The sequence below is a fragment of the Strix uralensis genome, chromosome 5 (assembly GCF_047716275.1).
Source record: "Strix uralensis isolate ZFMK-TIS-50842 chromosome 5, bStrUra1, whole genome shotgun sequence".
Classification (NCBI taxonomy): Eukaryota; Metazoa; Chordata; class Aves; order Strigiformes; family Strigidae; genus Strix; species Strix uralensis.
In genome coordinates this window covers 6,655,867-6,677,266 of record NC_133976.1, presented here as the reverse complement: position 1 = coordinate 6,677,266, position 21,400 = coordinate 6,655,867, and the positions used below count along the sequence as shown (strand labels likewise).

The 21,400-nt window shown below is 39.0% G+C and overlaps 1 protein-coding gene across 10 annotated transcripts in view; it reads right to left on the bottom strand.

Moving 5' to 3' along the window:
- Positions 1-21,400, bottom strand: part of CELF2 (CUGBP Elav-like family member 2) — a 385,790-nt gene that overhangs the window by 116,697 nt on the left and 247,693 nt on the right. For 9 of the 10 annotated variants that reach the window (XM_074869739.1, XM_074869737.1, XM_074869735.1 and 6 more), the window contains one exon: positions 18,686-18,882. In XM_074869739.1, coding sequence (XP_074725840.1) covers positions 18,686-18,882 — 197 coding nt within the window. Of the gene's footprint in view, positions 1-18,685; positions 18,883-19,048; positions 19,207-21,400 lie in introns of those variants that run through there. The other variant, XM_074869744.1, reaches the window with a different exon arrangement.

Here is a 21,400-nt window from a genome sequence, read left to right as displayed (position 1 = left end):
CTTGCAAATCTAGGAAAGCAGTTTTAATAGAATTATAAAACTGTTAGAGGCAGGAAAATTCAGCTAAGCTCCCCTCCCAGAGAGGACAGCATTACGCTTCCACATGTAATTCTTCCAAAGTTTTATCTGGTCCTATCTGGAGATTTCCCAGAATCAGGCTTCCCATAATTACCCCAGAAAACTATTTCGCAATCTCACAAACATTAATTTTAAAGGAACTTTTCACGGTTAACACTTTCAGCTTTGCTTAATTTCCCATTGCTATTTATTTCTTGAAAACCTTCCTAAATGAAGCTACTACTTTGAAATCTTTGTATAAATCATTTGATGACCAGAACAAACCAGTACAAACCCATGTATCATACAAATAAATATGTTACTCCCCCCTGAAGTCTTTATACAATTGATGGTTTCTTTCTTGCTACTATCAGCCATGTATGACCTGGAAAACTGATTAAAAAAACTATTCACCAATATTTAATATCTATTAAGGGAACGGAACATTGAGACTGTGTTGGATGACCCATGGGACATGTCTTAAGTTCTCTAATTCATATCAGTTCAGAGCAGTCCAAACAAGATAGTACTATGATATATAGGCCCTATGGCTCTCCAAAGATCAAGATGTGGCATTTAATCAGATCAAGATTTAAAATAAATCTCCAGCAGCCTGTTTCCAAGTTATGACAAGAGAAATACTTGGCTAGAGAGGTACAGGCTGTATGAAATGATTGGCAACTTATCAGGACAAGAAGAGAAAGAAGCTGGATGATTGGCAACTTAATCAGAGGGAGAAGGAAAAATAGAGAAAAGGAACAAAACGAGTGCCTAAACAGCTATGTGTTGGCTCCTGCGGCTGTCAAAGGTGGCCTTGAGCAGGCAGTGGCAGGAGGGCTTACACTGAAGCTTGTCTGCAAAGTAGATGAAACTATTCAGTGTTCCTTGGCATCAATAGCATGCGGATCCTGAATGTATCTAATCACGTTTGGAGTAGCATGATTCTGCACGGCGTTCTCTGCAGGTCACCATGGCAGCCACAGGAACACATCCAACAGAATATCACGGATGTGCAGCTTAACGGTGCTTTGCTACCAAAAAACTCATAGAGCTTTAGAACAAAGTCCCCAGTCTTAGCTGAAAGCTAAAAAAAAATACAATAAATAAAAAATTCAAGGGGTCCTTGTACTGTATTTCATCTTCAGCCTCTGCTCCTTCTCTGACAAAAGGCTTTCTTTTAATCAGTGTTCATTTCGCACGAAGACCAACCTGAACAATCATAATATTTTGGTAGCAGTATCCTTTAGTTAATGTCACAGTGGCCCCTCATCTTCTATTCAACATGTTATTACCACTTCAAATATCTATGTTAAGCAAAAACTATGCAAACTTTTCCTGAAGGAGAACTGAGGAATGGTAGGTTAGAGGTTAGATTGTCAAGCGAGCTTTGCAACCACCCGTTCTTACTGGGAACAAGCATTGTTTGGTCTTTTCACAAAGAAACCCCTACTCATAGATGACTTATATTTATCCACAGAGTGCAGTGGATCAACAGAGAAACTGCAAAATAATGTCCTGAAAATGTGAAATTTCTTTTCCCACTTGCGATGGCGAATATGGGAATAATGATGTGCTTGGAAGGAAGTCCTGGTAAGATTGGGACCCATATCTTGTACAATATTCTGGCTCCTGCTAAGCCTTATTAGGGCAAATCTAAAGATATTTCCAAGCAATTTGAAATCTTCTATCAGACTGCAGCATTACTCACTCTTGTATTTTGTATGCAAGAAAGATAAATCTTAATGTATAGCAAAATTACTTCTGGAACTGGATACTGCATGTTTTAACTATAATGCATATCATAAGCTTTGACACAGAGATAACTAAGCGATTACTTGTCAACCTCCTCTCATTCCACCAGTCTTAAAAGATAGGATAAAAAAAGCTTTTCATGTGTAACAACAGGCTACATATTAGTCCTGCAGAGTTATCGAAAATGTGGAACTAAATATCAGACAAGCCCAATTTAAAATGATGAAACACTTCTGAATTCTAAAACAATTAGGCTGATTTACAGCGCATGGCCCGATACACTGCAGGTTTGAATCCTTTCTTTGCTTTTAAAAGGGGACGTATTTTTTCATGCTAGTCATAAATTAGTACAATCAGGATTTATTTCTTTTTTTTTTTCTAAATACTATTCAAGAGCAACTCTTACACCTACCAAAGGCATTTGTGGAAGATTCATATTTTACCTGGGAAGATATACACAGAAGTGAGTTACAGACCTAGGAAAGCCAAACCATGACTATAGCTGAAGAAAAGCATCATCTGCTTTTTTTGTGGCTTTTCAGTGATGCTGTGCTGCAGATTTACTCAGTTTTCACTGCGAGGTCCCTCATTTCTGCTTGTAAATCAAGGATGCTGGGGTGCTATGAAGATTAATCATGTGAGGCTTGCAGTTTTCTCCTCTACTCCTCATGATGGTTGCTCCCAGAAAACACATGTGTCTTAAATACTTCTGATCCCACTGAGGTTGAGATTTAACTAATGCTGACATTGGCAATGCAACTCTGCTTGATCATGGTACTAAAAAATCATTGTATGTGTTTCAATAACCATTTGATTATTACCTGTGTTTTAAGACAAACAGAAGACTGGAGAAACTCTTCTTTCATTATCACAAGACAACGCTAGTGATGGCAGCAACATTGCTCAAAACCTACTCTTAAGAATATTTTGGCTCCTTTATTACAGAATACTGGAATTTACAAAATAAAACATAAAACAAAAGGTACAGGGCACAACACTTTTTTAAGGCTTTCACTTTTGCAACACACTTGGACAATGGATTTTAAATGAAAGTTCTGTTTCTCTATACTTAAGGGTATTAATATTTTAGTATGACTGCATCTGTGAATGAAGACATTCAAAAAGCCATTATGTTTTCAACTTAGGTTAATAATAAGGCTATTTTTCCACCCACTCTCTGGCACAGCTGTAATGTTCTTGGCCTCAAGTGGGAGGCAATGTGGAACAAGGATTAGCAAGATGGATGATATACAACATACAGTGCCAGTTCATATAAAATATTACTAGATTGGAAATGACTGTTTACTGTCTCAGTGATTACAAGACCACTTTTTTTTTCCTTCCAAAGAACATACAGTATGTGGCGCTCCTCTATGCCAATAAAGCTTAGTGTATAGCACCTGGGTAATGACAAATTAATTTTTGAGCTAAGCCTGATGAGGGGGTCAGCCAAAATCTTAGGCAGAGTTTATCCCCAGTACTATTTTACACAAGAGAAAATGCATCCCTCCCATTCATCAGTATTAACACAGAACAGGGATTATACAACAGAAAATAAATAAAATGGGGGGACCAAAATACAAAAAAAAAAATAATGTTAGGACTGTGTGTGTTTACAGTACAGTAATAAAACATTTAATCTTGGAGGAAGGGGGGGAGTTGGAAACAGCATCCTATGGTCCACTTCCAAATAAAATTGGACAAAACATTTAGGAATGCACTAAACAGAACAAGCATGGATTTGGCAGACAACAAGCTGGATGAACTAGCAGGTCGTTTTTCAGTTAAGTCAGATTTCCAAACCTGAGACCTTTTCAAGCTGGAACATGAGATCTCTTGCCTGATCTAGAGACCCATCTCTCTTGACCAAGGCCATAGTAGCTCAGCCATGAGCAGCCAGGGACGCTGAGCCCTGGCTCCCGGCACGTTCAGGTACCATCATACCTCAAAACTAGAAAACCACATGGGTCCAAGTTTTATGTCCTGTCCAGGCATAAAGTTTCTTTTACCACAAAGTCAACATAAGTTGTTTAAATTCTGAGTGCTCATCAGTTCCCATCACTTGGACTACTGACCACAGCCACTGCCAAAATATCAGCAATACTTCACATTTAAAGTTTCTTTAATAATTTTAGTGAAAGAGCACTTTCACATGAAAGAGAAACAGAAGCGTTTCGAAATGGAAAAATAATTTCTCATCGCTAAACAAAGTTCCTCTGAAAGAGCTGTTTGCACAATCCAGACACCTCCATTTTTCCATGTAAATAGTTTTTTGCTTTAATAAAACATATAAACAGGCTTATATCATTGTTCTACCAGCTGCAGATGATCTATATTTACTGAGCAATCTATTCCCACAAAAATATTTTCATTGAAATTAATCTTGATGCTGACTCCTCCTTCCCCCACAAGCTAACATCTAGGCACTTTGAAAGACACATTAGCTACTTCAATAAATAAGATGAGCAATTCTTGGTTTTCTTAACCACAGAGGGCATAAGTGGATGATCTCTTTACATGCCCTGGTCAACGAGAAAGACATTAAGTATTAGAATTTTTCCTGTTTGAGTAGCCCAGTGAGAGCAAGCCAAGTTTGCAGGCTTGCTCTCGTTGTCATTTCCAGAGCGTCAGAGTTTCCATGAGCCATGAGCAGTGCCTCCCGGAGTCGGGTCATCAAAGCCTCAGTCCTGCACTTCCCAGCCTTTTTTTTCAGGGTGTTGTTCCAATACTGTGAGCAACTACCCAAAGTCTGACAGTCTGCTCCTTTGACATGCTTGACTTGGCAAGTGTAGGAGAAATGCTGTTAGTTGAGAAGAAAAAAAGAAGGAAAAAAGAAAGGGAGATGTAGGCACATTCCCTTCTCCTACTCATTCTCTAATGATTTTTCTGTTATTTTCTTTTAAATCTTATTTAAAATTTCAGCCCTTTACAGTAAGATCAGTAAGAATAGATCATTGCTTCAATAAAGATGCACAAAGCCCTTTTTGTTGAGGACATGGGTCCAAAACTCTGGCGTCTGGGCTGTGCAGCTTTCAATGTAGGCACGCTTTCAATCCTTCTTGTTCATCTATGCCATCAGTGTTTCAGGACAAAGATCATTTTACCAATCTGTTTGTACAGCATATTGTACAATCTGTTACGTGCATCTGCAATACAAACAGCAAATTATAATAAGAGCATGTGGATGAGACTGAAGCCCCAGATTTCGGGTCCCTTTGTTATCTGTGGCGCACGGACCCTGAACCACAGCAGAGGCCACCTCACTCCTGACTTGCTGTGTGCACACAGTGTACCATGGGCATTGTCCATGAAGTCTAAATACTATATATTCCGTATAAAAAAACCCATTTTTTTTCCCTTTGTCCTATTTCAAGGGAGTAATTCAAAAGTTAAAACCATGACCACACCAACGGGAATGAGACATCAAATTACCTTTAGTAATATCCTCCTTAAATACAAAACAAAGTGATGAAACTTAGGGAGAAAGAGGAATAGTTTGTACCAGATGTTACCTAATGGAAGTTCAATCACAAACGCTACATACAAATGTATGAAAAAAATTTCCTACTTTTAAACAGATTGTTCCCCAAAATTACTTCTGACTGCAACAGTAATAATGTTTCTCATTATTACTAAATATTTTTTTTTTTTTTTAAGATAGCAAGCACTTCTGACATTTGCTGCACAGAACATCGCACTTTCACTCCTTGCAGCACAGATTGCTAGTCTGCTGCTTTACATGCTGATTTCTCTTTTGTGAACTGAGACCTTGAATATTTTCACGGGGGAAAAGCAGATCAATGGTTTTTTAAGAGAGCTAAACAATTCCATGTAATGAACATCAGTTGACACGGGCAATTACTCTTTCTTTTTCCCCAAAAAACCAAAAACACAAAAACAAAGAGGAGATTGTAACTCCTTTGAATGGCATGCGCCTTACTGATTGTACCAGAATGTCAACTGCATGCAAAAACACGGGTGGGTGAAGTTCAGGAGTGACATGTGGATCATTAAAATGTAAGATGCGTAGGTGAATAAAAACTTCTGCCATTTGATTTGGCCAACAATAAAGAAAGTTGCTGTAGAAACTATTCCACTGTTCTGCAATTTCCATAAAAGAGGGGTTCAAAACCTTTTTTTGTTTTGTTTATGTTGCTGAATGAATGGAGAATAAAAGAATTTTTGCTAGATTTCATGTATTCGCTTTTTAAAGAATGCATATGAAAGTAAAATAAAATAATATCAAACATAAAGGAGACGCACAGTTCAATGGTATTTCTGACATTCAAAAATATTCTGCAAAAACATCTAATATATCACATTTTCTCCTTAATGGTTAAAACATAACAGCGGAGTAGGAAAATTGTGGATATCTTTATCACTGGCTTGAAGCAAGTCTCTGGCTATGTCACTGTGTTTCCATGTGTCTGAGTTTTCTATTTATATAATGTGAATATGTTAATGTAGCTTATTTGCATTTCTGCTTTTATGTAGGAAGTCACACAAAATACCTTCCTGTATCTCATTGTGGCATCTCCGTATCATGCGAGCGTGAGAATCCTGCATTAATAACAGCATTAAAAATACCACCAGGATTATTCAATGGAATCCCTCTGCCATCATGATCGGTTACTGCTCTTTTAGAGGAGGGCGCCGAAGCCCCGGCGCGGATCATCCCGACACCCCTCCTGTTGTACACCCTGACTCGCTGCTCGTCTCCCTCGCTGGTGCAGCCATTATCCACGACAGCTACACTTAAACTAGGAAGGACACTCATGCCAAAATCACACCTGCACTAGACACATGGAAAACCATCTGTAAGAGGAATGTCCATAAAGAGCCTTCTCAAAGGGCTCGGCGATTACGCGTTACGCACATACACTGATACCCGCTCCTAGCTTCAAGCCTATTCCTATTCAGCAAAGCAGAGAAGAACATGCTTTAACTTTAATCACTTGCTGAAGTCATCAGAACTGTGTGCTTAGTTGAACAGGGGTCTTTATGAGCCAAATATTATTCTTAGTAATAAGGAGACCTGGCAATACACTAGATGGAGCATTTGATAGTAAGTAACATTAATTCAATTAAATCCTCTTACAGCATACACTCCGCAGCTAATGCAGTTTACAGTGAAATTTTCTCCGGCACTCATTTAAATATAATTGCTGCACTTATCTTGTCATGAGGAAATTTCTGAAGGTTACTTGTACTGTGCGTGTGTAAACCTACAAGCTACACTGACCTTTAATTGTGAGATTTTTTTGAACTACTTAGACTGCAGCATCTAAATAATGATGATGATAATAATAATAATAACAATAATTCCCCACTTTCACACAGAACCTTTTAACTCAATATATACCCAACCTAGAACTAACAAGGAACAAAGCACAGAAAGGCATTGCATGCTAACAGCTAGGACTGGAAAGGAAAGCTAACACTGTTAGAAATGGAAAGGCTGAGAGATGACATGCTTGGAAACCAGAATTTTGGCAGAGTGCTTTGCTCAATTCTTCTGAAAAACATGAAGGGGTACTCTATGGAGATCATTTCCTATTTACCTTTCAAACACAGGCTGGCATTATTAAGAGCTATGGGGCACTCCAGCATCATGCTGCAGTATTGTCTTTTGTCTGAATCAGAAAAGAAGTTCACATCTATTGACCCAATTGCCTGGTTTTGGTGACACTCCCAGGTGCTTTCCTATAGGCAGCCCAGTGATATACTGGAAAGCAGGCTAAATCATTTGCAACCCTGGAAACTGGGAGGTGTCAATCAGCCCAACAAACAAACCAAAAAAACCCCAACCCCAAAGTAAATCGTCAGTGTCCACAACTATCCATAAATCTAATGAAATATTGGAAGGACAGGTATAGAGATAGGAAAAGAAACCTGCTGAGCATAATGGAAACAAGCATTTTGGAAAGCCCCAACTATACACAGTGGACATTTCAGGCCCTTGTCTACGGTAAACTTTCCCCTACAACTCTATTGTAGGCTCTTTTTCGTGTCTTCAGCAACAAGAAGCAACCTCAATTAAAGATCTACTCCATTTTTTCCTTTAAAAATAAGGAAGAAACAGTACATTTGGGGCTACTCGGGCAGCCTGCACCAAGCAAAGCATAATCAAGCAATTCACACCTAAGTGCTGACGGCCATGGGAGGTGAGAAATGCCAGATCTAAAGGGGAAAAAACAACTACTCAGGCCCCTCAACCTCTGCCCTGGACTCAGCATTGCAAAAGAAAACCCTGATTCTTAGTTTTTACTTCTATGTATGCCTGGCCAGGTGAATGCTTGTAAGAGTGAGAAACATTTGATGTAATTATGTCTATTTGGCCATCAAGGCTCATCAAGGCTTTATTGTGTTTTTTTCAGTATTAAATAAGAAGAGGGAACCAAGGATCTTGCTCTCCCCATTTCCATCCTCCTGCTCAAACTCAGATGCCTGTCACATTAAGAAACATCAAGTGATTTCATTCAGCTCTTACAGCACACAATAGCAGACGTTCAAGGGAGAACGTGGGACCACGAAGCATTTTAAAACTCTTAAATAAAATGTGGGCTACAGGAGGCTCTCATTCAGAAGTAACATTTTCCCTTCCACAGAGAGTTCCCCCATGCTTCAGTGAAGTGAATTAAAATTGACACTGAGAAAAATCTAATTGAGCCAGAGACAACACAACACTTTTCACTATAGAAACTGAAGCCCCGGCGGAATTACTCGGGTTAATATAGTCCATTTTAAATCTACAATGATTTTTATATCCCATGATCTGCAAATAATAAAGGAAGCCTGTCATTTAATTTTCATTGTTTTAATTAGGGGGGGCATAGGAAGAGTGGGAACCAGTGCCTATGGGTCTGCTCCACACTCGTTTTCTAACTGCACTCCTCATCAGATCCAAATAATACATGAATAAACTAATACAGATCTTGCCTGGGCAGTGTAAATGTAACAAAATCTTTGTGTCAACCAGCTCAGGGATTCAAGCACTGAGAATGAAGAAAGCACATTTGATTTAGGTGACAATATTGGCACAGGCAGAACGTTACTCTCTGCCTCCTCAAAGTGACTTGAAAATTTTGGAAAAAGTCCCCCCAGGCCTCTGTATCTCACTTTTTCCAGCTGGTAAAAATTGAGTGATGATATTAGTCTCCCTTTGCAAAACATTTGGAGATCTACGGCTGAAGCAGCAGAGCTGCTCCTTATGGTGCCACACTCATCCTTGCAGCTAAAAAGTTTCATGCAGTACATTATATTAATCTACTCCCTATTGCGGTACAAGCTCCCTAAAATTGCAGTTGAAAGTGTGATATCCTGAGCTACTAGGACAGTTTAATTGTTGTTTGAAACATAAATTTTCTGAATTCAGTTAGGCAAATAAGAGACATGGTTTATTAGAAAACATCTTCCACCTCTTTACAGTTTGTCTTATTCTTCTAAAAGAACGCACGACTCAGATGTAGTAGTTATTTTAAATTAAAACCACAAGGTAGTAGACACTGAATTTTTTTCCTCCATGAAAAATAATGAATTTACGTACCACAGGGTTTAATCTGCAGAGTGAAAGTCTAATGTCCCACTTAAAACTGTATACTCTTGGGCATAGATTAGACAGTAATTAGGTTCAGTGAAAACCTGAAAAAATCCACTGGAAACATTCAAATTTAATTTATTCACCGGCTTGTCTCAGAGTGTTTTTATAAGCAATTAGGAAGACACAGATTCCTGAAAATGCCTTCTTCCCTGAGATAGATGGACCAGGAGATTTATATGGCATGTGCAGTCTTCCATCCATAGCTCACTGGCTTGAGTTAAGCTCAAACCAGGCTTAGAAGCCACTACCAGACTTTATCCTTAAGGAGTTATTTGCTATTCTTTTGAAATATGCTGATGGTTACAGTGCACTATGGAACTGACGTCTAAAAAGAAGTAATACTGCAACTGGCATAGCACATCCTTTCCTGGCATCTGTATCACAGAAGTCTGACACTGAGTAGGTTGCGGGTCCTACCAGACCCAAAGCATGGCCAACGCTGTCCTCTTGCTACCCTGCTCCAGCAGAAAATACAGGGTGACAAGGTCTGGTGTGGGGAAGATGGAAGTACTGAACTAGTAATTAATTTACATGGCAAATGCTACACATATATCCATTTTGTAACGTATTTCAAAAGGATAAAGAATAACAGACATCCTTTCAAGGCTTTCCTGGGTTTAAATTTCATGTTAAGAACTAGCAAAATTGACGACGTATTTATGCTAAAATGTTTTACACTGTCATTAGCTTTTATTGTCACTCATCATTGTAATATTTACGTGTCTCCCGCATCATTTCAGCAGTGACAGAGAAATTCTTACTGCCTTGCAGTCTCTTCTTCCATCTTTTAATGAGCAAAAACTTCTTGCACTGGGGGTTTTAATTTTAGGCTTTTATTTACTTGTGCTTATTTGTGCACATGCACTTGTGCACGATTTTAGTGGGGTGACAGGAGCAGAAGACGAAATCAATAAAACACTGTTCTTGCGGTAGAGAGACTTGGAAGCTGCAGTGCAGCTGAAATACATACATGCTCATAAGGCAACTCCCCAATTACACTTCATTTTTGACATTGCTCAGTTGACAAACGTTTTCTTCCTTTGAGCTCCATGCCAAAGGGTGTGAAGATTTCAGACTGGTTCTTTTGCAAAACCTCCTATGTTATGAGCAAATGATTCAAACATTAGAACGAATAGAATTAGAAACACTATATAATAAGAGATGGGTTGTGGGATTTTTTTTGAAGCCATTGTTCTTTAACAAAAACACACATCATTTTTTATGTGGCAAGCAGATAAATATTGTATGTTTATTCATTTAATAGAAAATTGGAAGAGGAAAGAATTTCAGTGCCACAACAACGTCATAAAAAGATCGAAACTCATTGATGTGAGCTTTATTATGCAGCTGAAGAAATTGGATACCATAAATCTCAAACTGACAGTATCTGGCACTATTACAGAGGTATATATTTTAAATGTAGGCACCAATCTTGAGAATACTTAAACATGCATGTGATTTTGTGTCTGAGTATCATATCCATTGATTAATTCCTGTGTGCAAGTGCGTGCATGACTTGACTTAGATTTTTCCATGCATTATAATTTTTGCCTTTGAGATTATATATTTGAGAGACCGAGGTTTAGCATATTACTCAGATTCAACAATGCAATTTGATTAGCTGCTTTTTTGAATTTTATTGAAAGTTCAGGCTGTTTGAACCACCTGCCTATGTGTTTTTTCTGATGTAATGATGGCATTACTAAAAACAGATTACCTACTTATATTTTATGAACATTTGGGAATTTTTTATAAAGTTGTTATAAAATATTCTATAGGTAAATGCTGGATGGTGTGCTGAAGAAGTCAACATTAGAGCAAAGAATTGCCTGCCTTTTTTAACTACGGTGCAAAATAATATTTTCCAGCATTGTCTTGACAAAACCCACTATGTTTAAGTCCCCTAATTCTCAATCATTAGCCTTTGATTATTTTTAAACAGAATTAGAAAAAAAAGACAGACAGACATATCCCTTCCTTTTCTGTTTTCTTGCTTTTCCTGAACTGTCAGGAAAACTGAACTGGTATTTTCACCCATATTCCTGGATATGTTGAATGTAACTGGAAAGCGCTTGAATTTATTTCATGCCTGAATTGAAGCTCAAACACCCCTTTACCTAACTTGCCTTTTCCCCAAGTGTTTATCAGACATCAACATTAGAGATTGATTAAGAAAACCACAACTGGAATATGAAGTTCTACTCTTTTAATGGCTGGCCTGCATATGGGTTTTCTATCAATCTAACTAAATCAATTCATGTAGTTAAAGTTTATGCACTTTTTCATCATAGATGTAATTAGTAATGTGCTTATATAGTCTTAGCCTAATTTTGAAAATTCATATACAGTTGGAAATCATAGTTAAGCTGCTACAAAACTGCAACCAATGAGCCCCAAAGTGATCTACTTTAATCCCTTAGAGATGTGTTATTTTTATTAATTTCTTACAGCAACACCTAGAGTTCTCACTTCTGGACCAAGTCTCCACTGTGATAAATACCGTAAAAGCATGGAGTAAAAAGATGTCTAAAAAATGCTTAATTTTGCTACAGCTCCAGTCATTTACATGCTGTATATAGGAACTCCAGAAACAAGGCTAAGGAATATTTTACGTGCTATCTCCCTCTTTAAATACTACAATCAAAAACCACTCCCTACCCAATCCCCCCAACATCCTCTAATCTTCCTGTTTTGCACTCACAATCCCCCACTCCTGTTACAGTATCTTCCCAAATATTTTCCACTATGGCACCACCTGACTGGGTTGGGTTTGCTGTGATACTTTTCTGTATTAAAGGGGCTGCCTTTCTTGCCATGGTCAATGATGGGAATATACAGTGAGACTGATTTATGTGGGCAACAGGTTTGCAGTCAAGTATGCAATGGGACATTATCCTCATCTGCTCCCACTCTTCAAAGCAATGCAAAAAATATCAGGGGTCATCAGAAATCTCAGACCCTCTTCATGCTGGACATATATAAGCCACTGTCAGCTGTGTCCACCCCAGCCTTGGCACCTCGTCCTGCTTACGGGGTGAAACTGTACTGGGACGTTGGGAGCAGTCATGTCACATACTGCTCCAGATGCACCATTTCAAAATACTAAATGGAAGAAAGCAAGAGAAAAGTTTCTCTTGGAACTTCTCTTACTGCTACTTCTGGAAGACCATTCTCTGCTCTTCAAGTGGAGGAAGAAAGTTTGACTTAAGAAGTTGGATTTTTTTTCTGTTGGCCTGCTGTTTCTCAGTCTTAAATCTATGCTGTGCAGTCCCTGGGTTTAATATTAATTGAAAGAGCTTATCTATTCCTGCCTTCAGTATGCACTTCAACATACTGCAGAAACTTCAATTGTATCCCCTTATAACTTTTCCTTTCCAAACCAAGGTACAGACCTGTATTCTTCCTCAGCTTTTCCCCTTTTAGCTTTCTTGTAAGTCAGTGCTTGAAGCCCTTTACAAGTTAACCTTCTTAGACCTTTTACCATGGCTTAACCCTTCCTGACTTCATACAAAATCATGCTGCTCTTCTCTGGACCTCTGCCCTTTTCTATAGAATGGTACTAAATATTGGTAACTGTAGTTTAAACATGATCAAAAAACCCCTTCTTTAACTCATACAGTATTTCCTTGAAAGCTACATTCAATGCTTCCATTTATACAGTTTCGCATTTTCTGTGCCTTTTTGACCACACGGATACAAAACATCATGTTAGTCCTTTTATGATACGTGCACTCTTCAAATCCTCTCCTGCTGCCAAATCTTTGAAAAATATATTCATTCAACATACGTGTTCACTCAAAACTCAAATTTACTCTTCTTGCTCATGGTTCATTTTCTGAATTTCTTTGTATTGGATTGTTTTCTCCAGGTTATCAGGTGGCTTCACCCCCATCCAGTCCCTTCTGCACGATCCAAAAAGTTGGATAACAAGTTGGTGGTTCATTCTGTCAAAGCCATTTACATAGAGAGTGAAAAAGTATTGATCTCCAATAACAGTCCCTGTTGCTCTCCAATCATCATCCCCTCTCTTCCCCTGGCCCGTAACCTTTCCCCATTCTAATCTGCCCTCGATCATCTAACCAGCTCCTTTCTCCATTTGAAAATGGGCCCTTCTCTGCTTCACCAGCAACTGTATGTATTAGTCTCCTGTGTGACGCTGTGAAATGCCCCTGGGAAATCCAGCTTGATTATATACACAGTTTCACGCTCGTCCACTTTCAGAGAAACCTCTTTAAAAACTCCATCAGATTTGTCAAATAAGAATTATCTTTTATAAAAATCAGCCTCACATCTATAATATATCTTATAATGCTACTTATAAACCATATAAGATGATAGAATTAAGGTTCTTTAAGGTTTAAATTTAGACATCCTAAAGTCAGATACTGAAAGTTAAAAACTCAACTTTAATATTCACTCTCCCTTCCTGTTGTACTTGTATCCAACAGCAGTATCTGGCTTTTGCCAGTCTTTGTCGTGTGAAACTTCATATAGTGCACAAAGCAACTGATAAAAAAAATATGTAAGACACTTTTTCATTCAGTACATGAAAGACTTCAAGTCTGTGACTGTAACAGAATATCTCTCAGCCACGATCACTAAAATTTAGTCTGAAACACACATGCATAATGTCTGTGGTCCCAAGTCCTGCAGTTTCGACAACATATGCGCTCATGATACAACTCATCGGATCTCAAAAGCTAAACAATGTTCATGTGGACCTGTGAAAGCATTCAAAACACAAAATAAGTCAAAATATGTAAAGAAACCCTGACTCCTGGAGCGCTGGCTGAATGGTGCTTTTAAAGAGCATTTAAACTAGTTTTGCAAAACTCAGTGCATTGAAATCGCTTCAAGAAGCAGAGTGTGCAATCGGTTGAGCAGTGATGCAAGGGCAGGTCAGGAACAGTTGGTCTTTCCTGCTGATTAGGACAGTCGGGATGGGTTGGTGTGACAAGCGGAGTGCCCCAGCTCTGCTCCCATGCAGGACTACCTGCGTTTCCTTTTCTCCTCCTGCTGCCCAGAAAACGGGGCTCTGTGAGCAGGGAACTGCTTGAGTGGAGGGACTGTTCCACTCACCTGCACAGAGTATTTCTGAAGGGCTAAACTGTAGCCAAAATGGTACCCAAACAAGCCACATAACTTCTGCCTCCTATATGCCTTGCCCATGCAGTCTCTCCTGTATGCAGCAGATGAATGCCTCATTATCAGATTCCTCTGCTTGCTTCCCGGTAGACTTAAATTACCACGTTAAATAGGATAATAATAAACATTGGCCTTTAACTACAGCACATCCTTGTTCACTCAGCAGCCTCCCTCTAATCTGATAAAGGGTCTGTAAAAGGCTATAAGGAAACACGGAGTTAGTTGTTACACGGGTGCCTCTCCCCCGCTTTCTGCAACACGATTCCTATGGTAGCACAAGCAGGCTCAGGCTCGCGAAGCTGATTTAGGGGACCTTGATCCCTACAAGAATTAACAGGTATTGAAACAGGGGCAAGGTACCAAAAAGACATTGTGGATCTGGCCCAAGGCTCTTCCGCATTTCAAAAGGCAAAAGTAGCACTGTGCCATCTGCTTGCTTCAGCACTCGGTCTCCGAAGCAAAAGCAGCCAAGGAAATCTTTTTGGCTTAGGAGAACAGTGGGGAAGAAGAGAGATCTCGGTGGCAGCGTATACTGCCTTTGCATAGAGCTCGCTTGTATTTGAGGTATTACAGAAGGTCTGTTTAACAACTACTCTGAAAAAAGTCATCCATCCACCCAGAAAAATTATATAAAGGGAGCAAGCTGGATTGGGAACAGAGAGGGCTGATCTGCCTGGATTTTGAATCCCCTCAGCCCCCAGAAGCTGAAAGTGCCATTTATTTCAGTGTTACAGGATTTCCTGCCTTTTTCTTTTTTTTTTTTTTATTTAGTTTACCTAATCCCCCGGATTTCTCTTGTTGCAGAAAGAGGAAAAAGCCTTACAAAACAACAGGGGATAAACACAAAGTCAAATTACTTTGCTGAGCTCTTTCACACATCCAAAAAGAACAGGAGAACTGCAAACTCTGGAAAGCACGAGGACTTTCCTACCGACAGAGGATACTTGAATCATCACCCATCGAAATGCAGCCATTCCTGTGGCTCCCAATTAATAAAGCCAAGCTTCAACATTTGCACTAACAGTAATATATCTGTGGAAGTAAGATGGTTTTCCTCTAATTTCCAAAAGTGACTAAAACTTGGCTTTCTACTTGTCTTCCTCCTCTTCCTTCAGCTTCAGCTTTGCAGAGCTGGCAAGCAATACAAAAAAAGGAGGAAAGACATGAACTAGGCCGTCTGTCGTTGGAGGGTATGAAAGACAGTCTTAATAACAGCAGGAGAGAGAGAAGCAGCCTATGGTTATTTTTGACAGAATCGGGAGAGACTCAGACTGCAGCTTCATAAACAGTTCATCAGAGAAGAATTCTGTTCAAATTGGAGAAGCCCCTTTGGCCAAGCTAGCAGAAATACACAGCCCTTGTCTGGTAAGAGAGAAATCTTTCGAAAATCAAAACACCTTTCTTCAAAGAACAAAACCAAACTGCCAACCCCCACATGGTGTAGTAACACTAACTTGCATTTTTGTCATTGCAATTCATGGCTTGCAGAATATTCAGAGGAAATTTCTGGGTGATACCAGCCTGCAAATGTTCCACATGACACACAGCCATGACCATACAATGAAATGAAAAATGGACTTTTCTAGCGTCACCCAACCACAAGGTCCCCTTGATGCACTGTTCTGCAAAACTGGAGGTGATGCAGAAAGGCAGCAGGCAGGAAAATTCCTGGCATTACCCCAATCCACCCAGCTCAAATAAAATAAAAATGGTTGTTTTGTGTGGGAAAAGGAAAAGGAAAAAGAAGGAAAGCATGGAATTCGACCACACCTCTGAACAAAAAGTCAAAACTCAGCTTCATTATTAAATGCCAATTAGATAGCACAGGTGAATTATTTCTTATGCATCATGATGACAACAAGACTATCAGACATTTTTCAGGGCAATTTTTTTGTTTGTTTGCTTCTAACATTCTTAACAATCTCTCACACAGAATCCTTTGTGCTACTGGATTAAGAAAATAAAGATCATTCCTAGTCAAGAGATATCCACAAGAAACTCAAGAGGTTTCTATATCTAGCAAACCTTGCTGGCAGACTCAGCCAGGAGGAAGGACAGAGCCAGGATGGAGATACACTCCTCCAAAGCTTCCAAGGGAAAAGCTGACCATCAGAGGAGCTTGCTGCTGTGTCAGGGAAATATAAGTCTGAAGGTTATTCTGTCTTTCTTGAGGATTAATTTCATTTACTCATTAAAACATATAATGCCTGAAGTGATATAAAAGCATCGTGTCTGCATGGCTGAAAAGAGACCAAGCAAAAAAAAACCCCAAATCAACCACCTTTCGAAAACAATATTGAATATGGGGACTACAAGCCTTCATAATTAGTCTACAATGATTTGCATGACCTGTGCTTAATCCTTATGCCTTCCAGCTGCCTGACGGACAGGTACAGTATAATGGAAAACACTACAGAAATGGGAATCAATGGCTTTCTTCTGTCTAACCACAATATCATTCTCACTTCATTTACTGCTTAGTGGGAAGGCATTTCTGAGGCCTGGGAATCAGCTCTTTCTAAATGGACGAGTCTCAAAGTTCAGCATTTTAGTGATCTAAACTAAGTAGGAGTTTGCTCATCCATAGCAGCCTGGACTGCAGAAAATCCAGTTGCTTGACCTCTTAATGCTGTCTTCTATCCAGCATTACAAGAAAAAGACACTTGGTGAGGACTCTGTGTTATCATAGCAGGGGGCTATGTGCCACAATACATCCATCCTGGGGAATGGAGGGAGCTGGAAGCAGAACTGCACTGAAATACTCCAACCAAAAATACCTTCTGCTTCTGAAGGGAAAGAGCAATCTAGTACAGGGACTAACAGCAAGACGTGGTGAGATGAACCCCCTCCCTGACATTGGTGTGACACCAGTGCACCAAGTCTTTTAAGTGGAAGTGATACATGCAAGCAGCCCAAAATGAACTAGTATCACTCAAAGCACAAGACTGCTTAAATCAGGGCACCAAAGAAGGGGCCACTGAGAGGATCCTCTGCCCCATACCAGGGCAAGGAGGAAATGCTGAGCCTTGGCAGTGCTTTGTACAGACGCACAGGAGCACCCAAACTTGGGCTGTGTGCCTCACACAATAGCAGTCACCTCTCACTGAACTGGAAATCTCAAGCGAGTGCTGTTTTGCACTGTTAGTTAGCTGCTAGCCCACAAAATCATTTTATGATATTCTCCATAGCATGTGTGCTTTAAAGGTTTTTAGAAGCAGTGGCAGGAGTGCAGTAAGAATGAATAACTATCTAGTAACCTTAGAGCCAGGCACACATGCATATCTAGTCATGCCTCTGAGCTGCACTAACTATTTGTAATGCTAGCAACACTTTCATGTACCAAACCTGAAGTGTAAATGAAAGTATATGCTATTTAAGGAGAAAAATGCATTCTGTGGAACAAAATACTAATTTTCAGTCTACATGTAAGCATATGTTATACTTGCATAGCTATAATACACAGAATTCTCATGTGCCTAAATATGCATAAACATACAGTGAAAGAAAGCAATATAATTAAGGACAAATATTTTACATGTGTAGAGAAAAAATGCAGGAAGGAAAACCAACCCTTTCTTTTAGAAAAATATCAGTGCCAAAACCCAATCCTTTAACATAACTGCAGAAAAGAAATCAGATTTTGGAAAAAGGTCATGGAAACTCTATTTTGTAATTTTTATTGCCTCTGGAGCAATGACGTAGCAAAAGCCCACTACTATCATTTCTCCCCTTTTGTATCCTTAAAATTATTCCCACCTGGGGTGCAAAGAGAGGAAACAAAAGGAAGTTAGAAAATTATATTTTTCATGAGCTAATCCCAGGAAAGTGACCGCTCAAGTTTCCATGTTTCTTGGCAATAATAATTTAAACAAGGACGGCAATCTTCTGTTATTTTTTGCACAGTTGGAATGCACGCTTCCAGATAACAGACATTTAAACTGCAATTTAAGAAGAGGAGGAAGACAGTAATCGATAGGTATTCAGGAGTCCTCTCCTCTTAGGACTGCTGCATAGCTCAACACAGTATGCTTCAAAACAGTCAGCCCAGACGCAAACCTCTTTGGAAATCCTGAAGGCAAGCAAGATCATTGGAAAAAAAAATTGAAAGCAAAGAGAGCACAACTACTGTACCTTTACTTTGGGGAGGGTTCTGACTTCTGTCTCGGAGAACATTAATCTGGTAGACAGCTCCATAAGGCTCAAAAAGTTCTTTTAACTCTTTTTCCGACCATGAACGGGGAATCTGTCCAACAAACATCTTAATGGCATCTGGGTCTGGTTGGTCTGAATGATCCAAAGCTCCATTCATCTTGTTAGCTGTGCCGTTACTAGAAAGTGGAAAAGGAGATTAAAAAGAGAAGGCAAGTTAGGAGACTACGCAGTTTTCATGTGCACTAGATGCAGAAGATGATGTCAATTGGCACAAAGCACAAAAAACCCCCCCAGTATTTAATTAATAGCATAAGTATTATGAAGAAAAAACAATGCGATTACATTTTTCATTGAGTCTGGTTTTCTCTGCAGGCTGCTGCTTAATGTCATTATATAAGAAGAGAGCGGCACAACGCAAACCAGGACTTTTGCATTTTAAAGCAGAGGATAGTTGCAAATAAGTGCAGATTTCTCTCCATGGCTGTTGTAAACAGAACTGCAGTGAATTCTCACTAAACTGGCTACTGGCAGAAATAAGGCAGTGCGTGTGTGTGTGTTTTGTAATAAAGTCACATGAAAGGAATATGAAACACTTGGCAATCTGTCAGATGACTAATGCAAGATGCCAGCGATGAATTTGCAGATTGTGTGAAGCATCCATGTGTGCATCAAATTAGTATGATATTGCCTAGAATGGAAAACACTCCAGCTATGTGGCTGGTTGCTGCCGATTAGTTGCCTACGCTCTTTAAAAAAGGAAAAGCAGTCTGGAGAGCTCCAGTTTAAAACACATCGTTTATTGCACCCTGGCATAAAAAAAAAAGCACAATTCAAAAAGGGAAGGCAGGGGCAAAATTGCCTACTTTGTTGCAAAAACTAAAATGCTGCTTCATAAAGTTTTTCTCCCTGCAAGAGGACATCAAATTTTTTGAATTTTTCACACTCTGTAAATTGTTACCCTATCTGATCTCCAGATGTACATCTAATTTCAAAACAACCACACACTTTTGCAGGGGAAAAGAACTTCATAACAAAGAATAAGTTGCTCTGTGAGACAAACGACATATTATGGTTTAGGAAGAGATGCACTCTTCTAAGGAAAACAAATAATTTTAAATACTGAACAAAAGTAAAAATACAAAAAAGCCCCTCATGTAATTATTGATAATTAAGGACAGTAATTTCAACTAATTACTTGGCTAGAGATTCCATAAGTGAATATAATTTTTGGATGCTTCAGCTTCACGAAAGAACACTAATGATATGTGACTTTTGGAGCATTCCCCCCATCTTTACACCGGGGAAAGGGGGGAAATGGCCTGTGTTCAGCAATGTCGAAAGTTGATCATCGCAGAATTCAGGCATTTCAGAGCCACCTGCCACTTTCAAAAAACTTGGCTTTAATTACAATTTCTCCATTTGATGATTGTTCAGGAGAGAATGCCCACAGGAGGACTTGTGACAGCTCAAAATCTGCACAACCAGACGAAAATCATATTTTACATGTGAAAAAAAAAATAAATCTAAGAATGGCAAGAAAAAAACGTTGTGTAATTCCCCTGTCTCACAGCTATAACCTGTGCAAAGACAAATTATTTAGTTTCATGTGTTTCATCTCCTTGAAAGCATAATTCACCTGAACACATTAATATGCCCATATTAACTTAGCACTTTTCCTGCTCACAGTAGGAAGGAAAAAGTTATATTAAAGGCACATTTTAAACCAACAACAAGTTTGATCATCACTTGTGAAGTGTCTTCAATGTGAATCGGCAGACAACAAGATTTATCACACTCATTTATTAGACAAAATTCCTATTGATTCTCGTAGGAGTCTTGCCTGAGTAAGAGACTGAAAGATTTGGTCCAACCTTTAATATCACATTTCATGGACAAATACACTCTCTTGTCTTACATATGATCTTTGTTTTGAAGATGTTCTACAGTTCACAGGCACACCTGAAGAAATCACAGTTTCTCCAGGCATTAGAAACTGCATTTTCCATACATACGTAACACTTAAGCCAAACCAAACCAACCACCCCCCAAAACTCTCCAAGAAACATAAAAACCCTGACTTGCATGATACGCATGGGAACAAGTTTAAAGACTTCCATGAAGCAGTAGGCACCTACGTGACACTTATACCTCTAGAAAACCACTCCATTATTTCTTTCCAATTTCTATTCCTTTATGTAAAACTCAATCTGTTAAACAACCTCCCTAGTAGAGAGGTTGTAAAATCCTTGACCCATAACTTAAAATAACTAAGGAAAATGCTTACACATCATTTTGGACCTGCAAAACCAAGAAAATGTAGAAACTTAGCTGTGCAGCCCCCAGCTTTGCCCTGGACTCAAGTCAATGGGTTGACATAGCGCTGAGGGATATGGTGTAGTTGAGAACTGTCAATGTTAGGTTAAGGGTTGGACTAGGTGATCTTCAAGGTCTTTTCCAACCTAGATGATTCTGTGAACTATTTTCTTTCAGAAATCGGCTTCACTTTTTGCTTCATGTATTCTCTATGTTGTTTACCTTAAAAAATGAATTGAGTTCATTTTTAAATTATGCCCTTAATCTATTCTCTGTTGGATCCCTTCTTTAAGAAATCCATACACAATTGCTACTGTAGCCCCAAATTACAGTAAAGGTCATATTTAATAAAGAATAACAAGTTTCTTCCTTTGCTTTTCC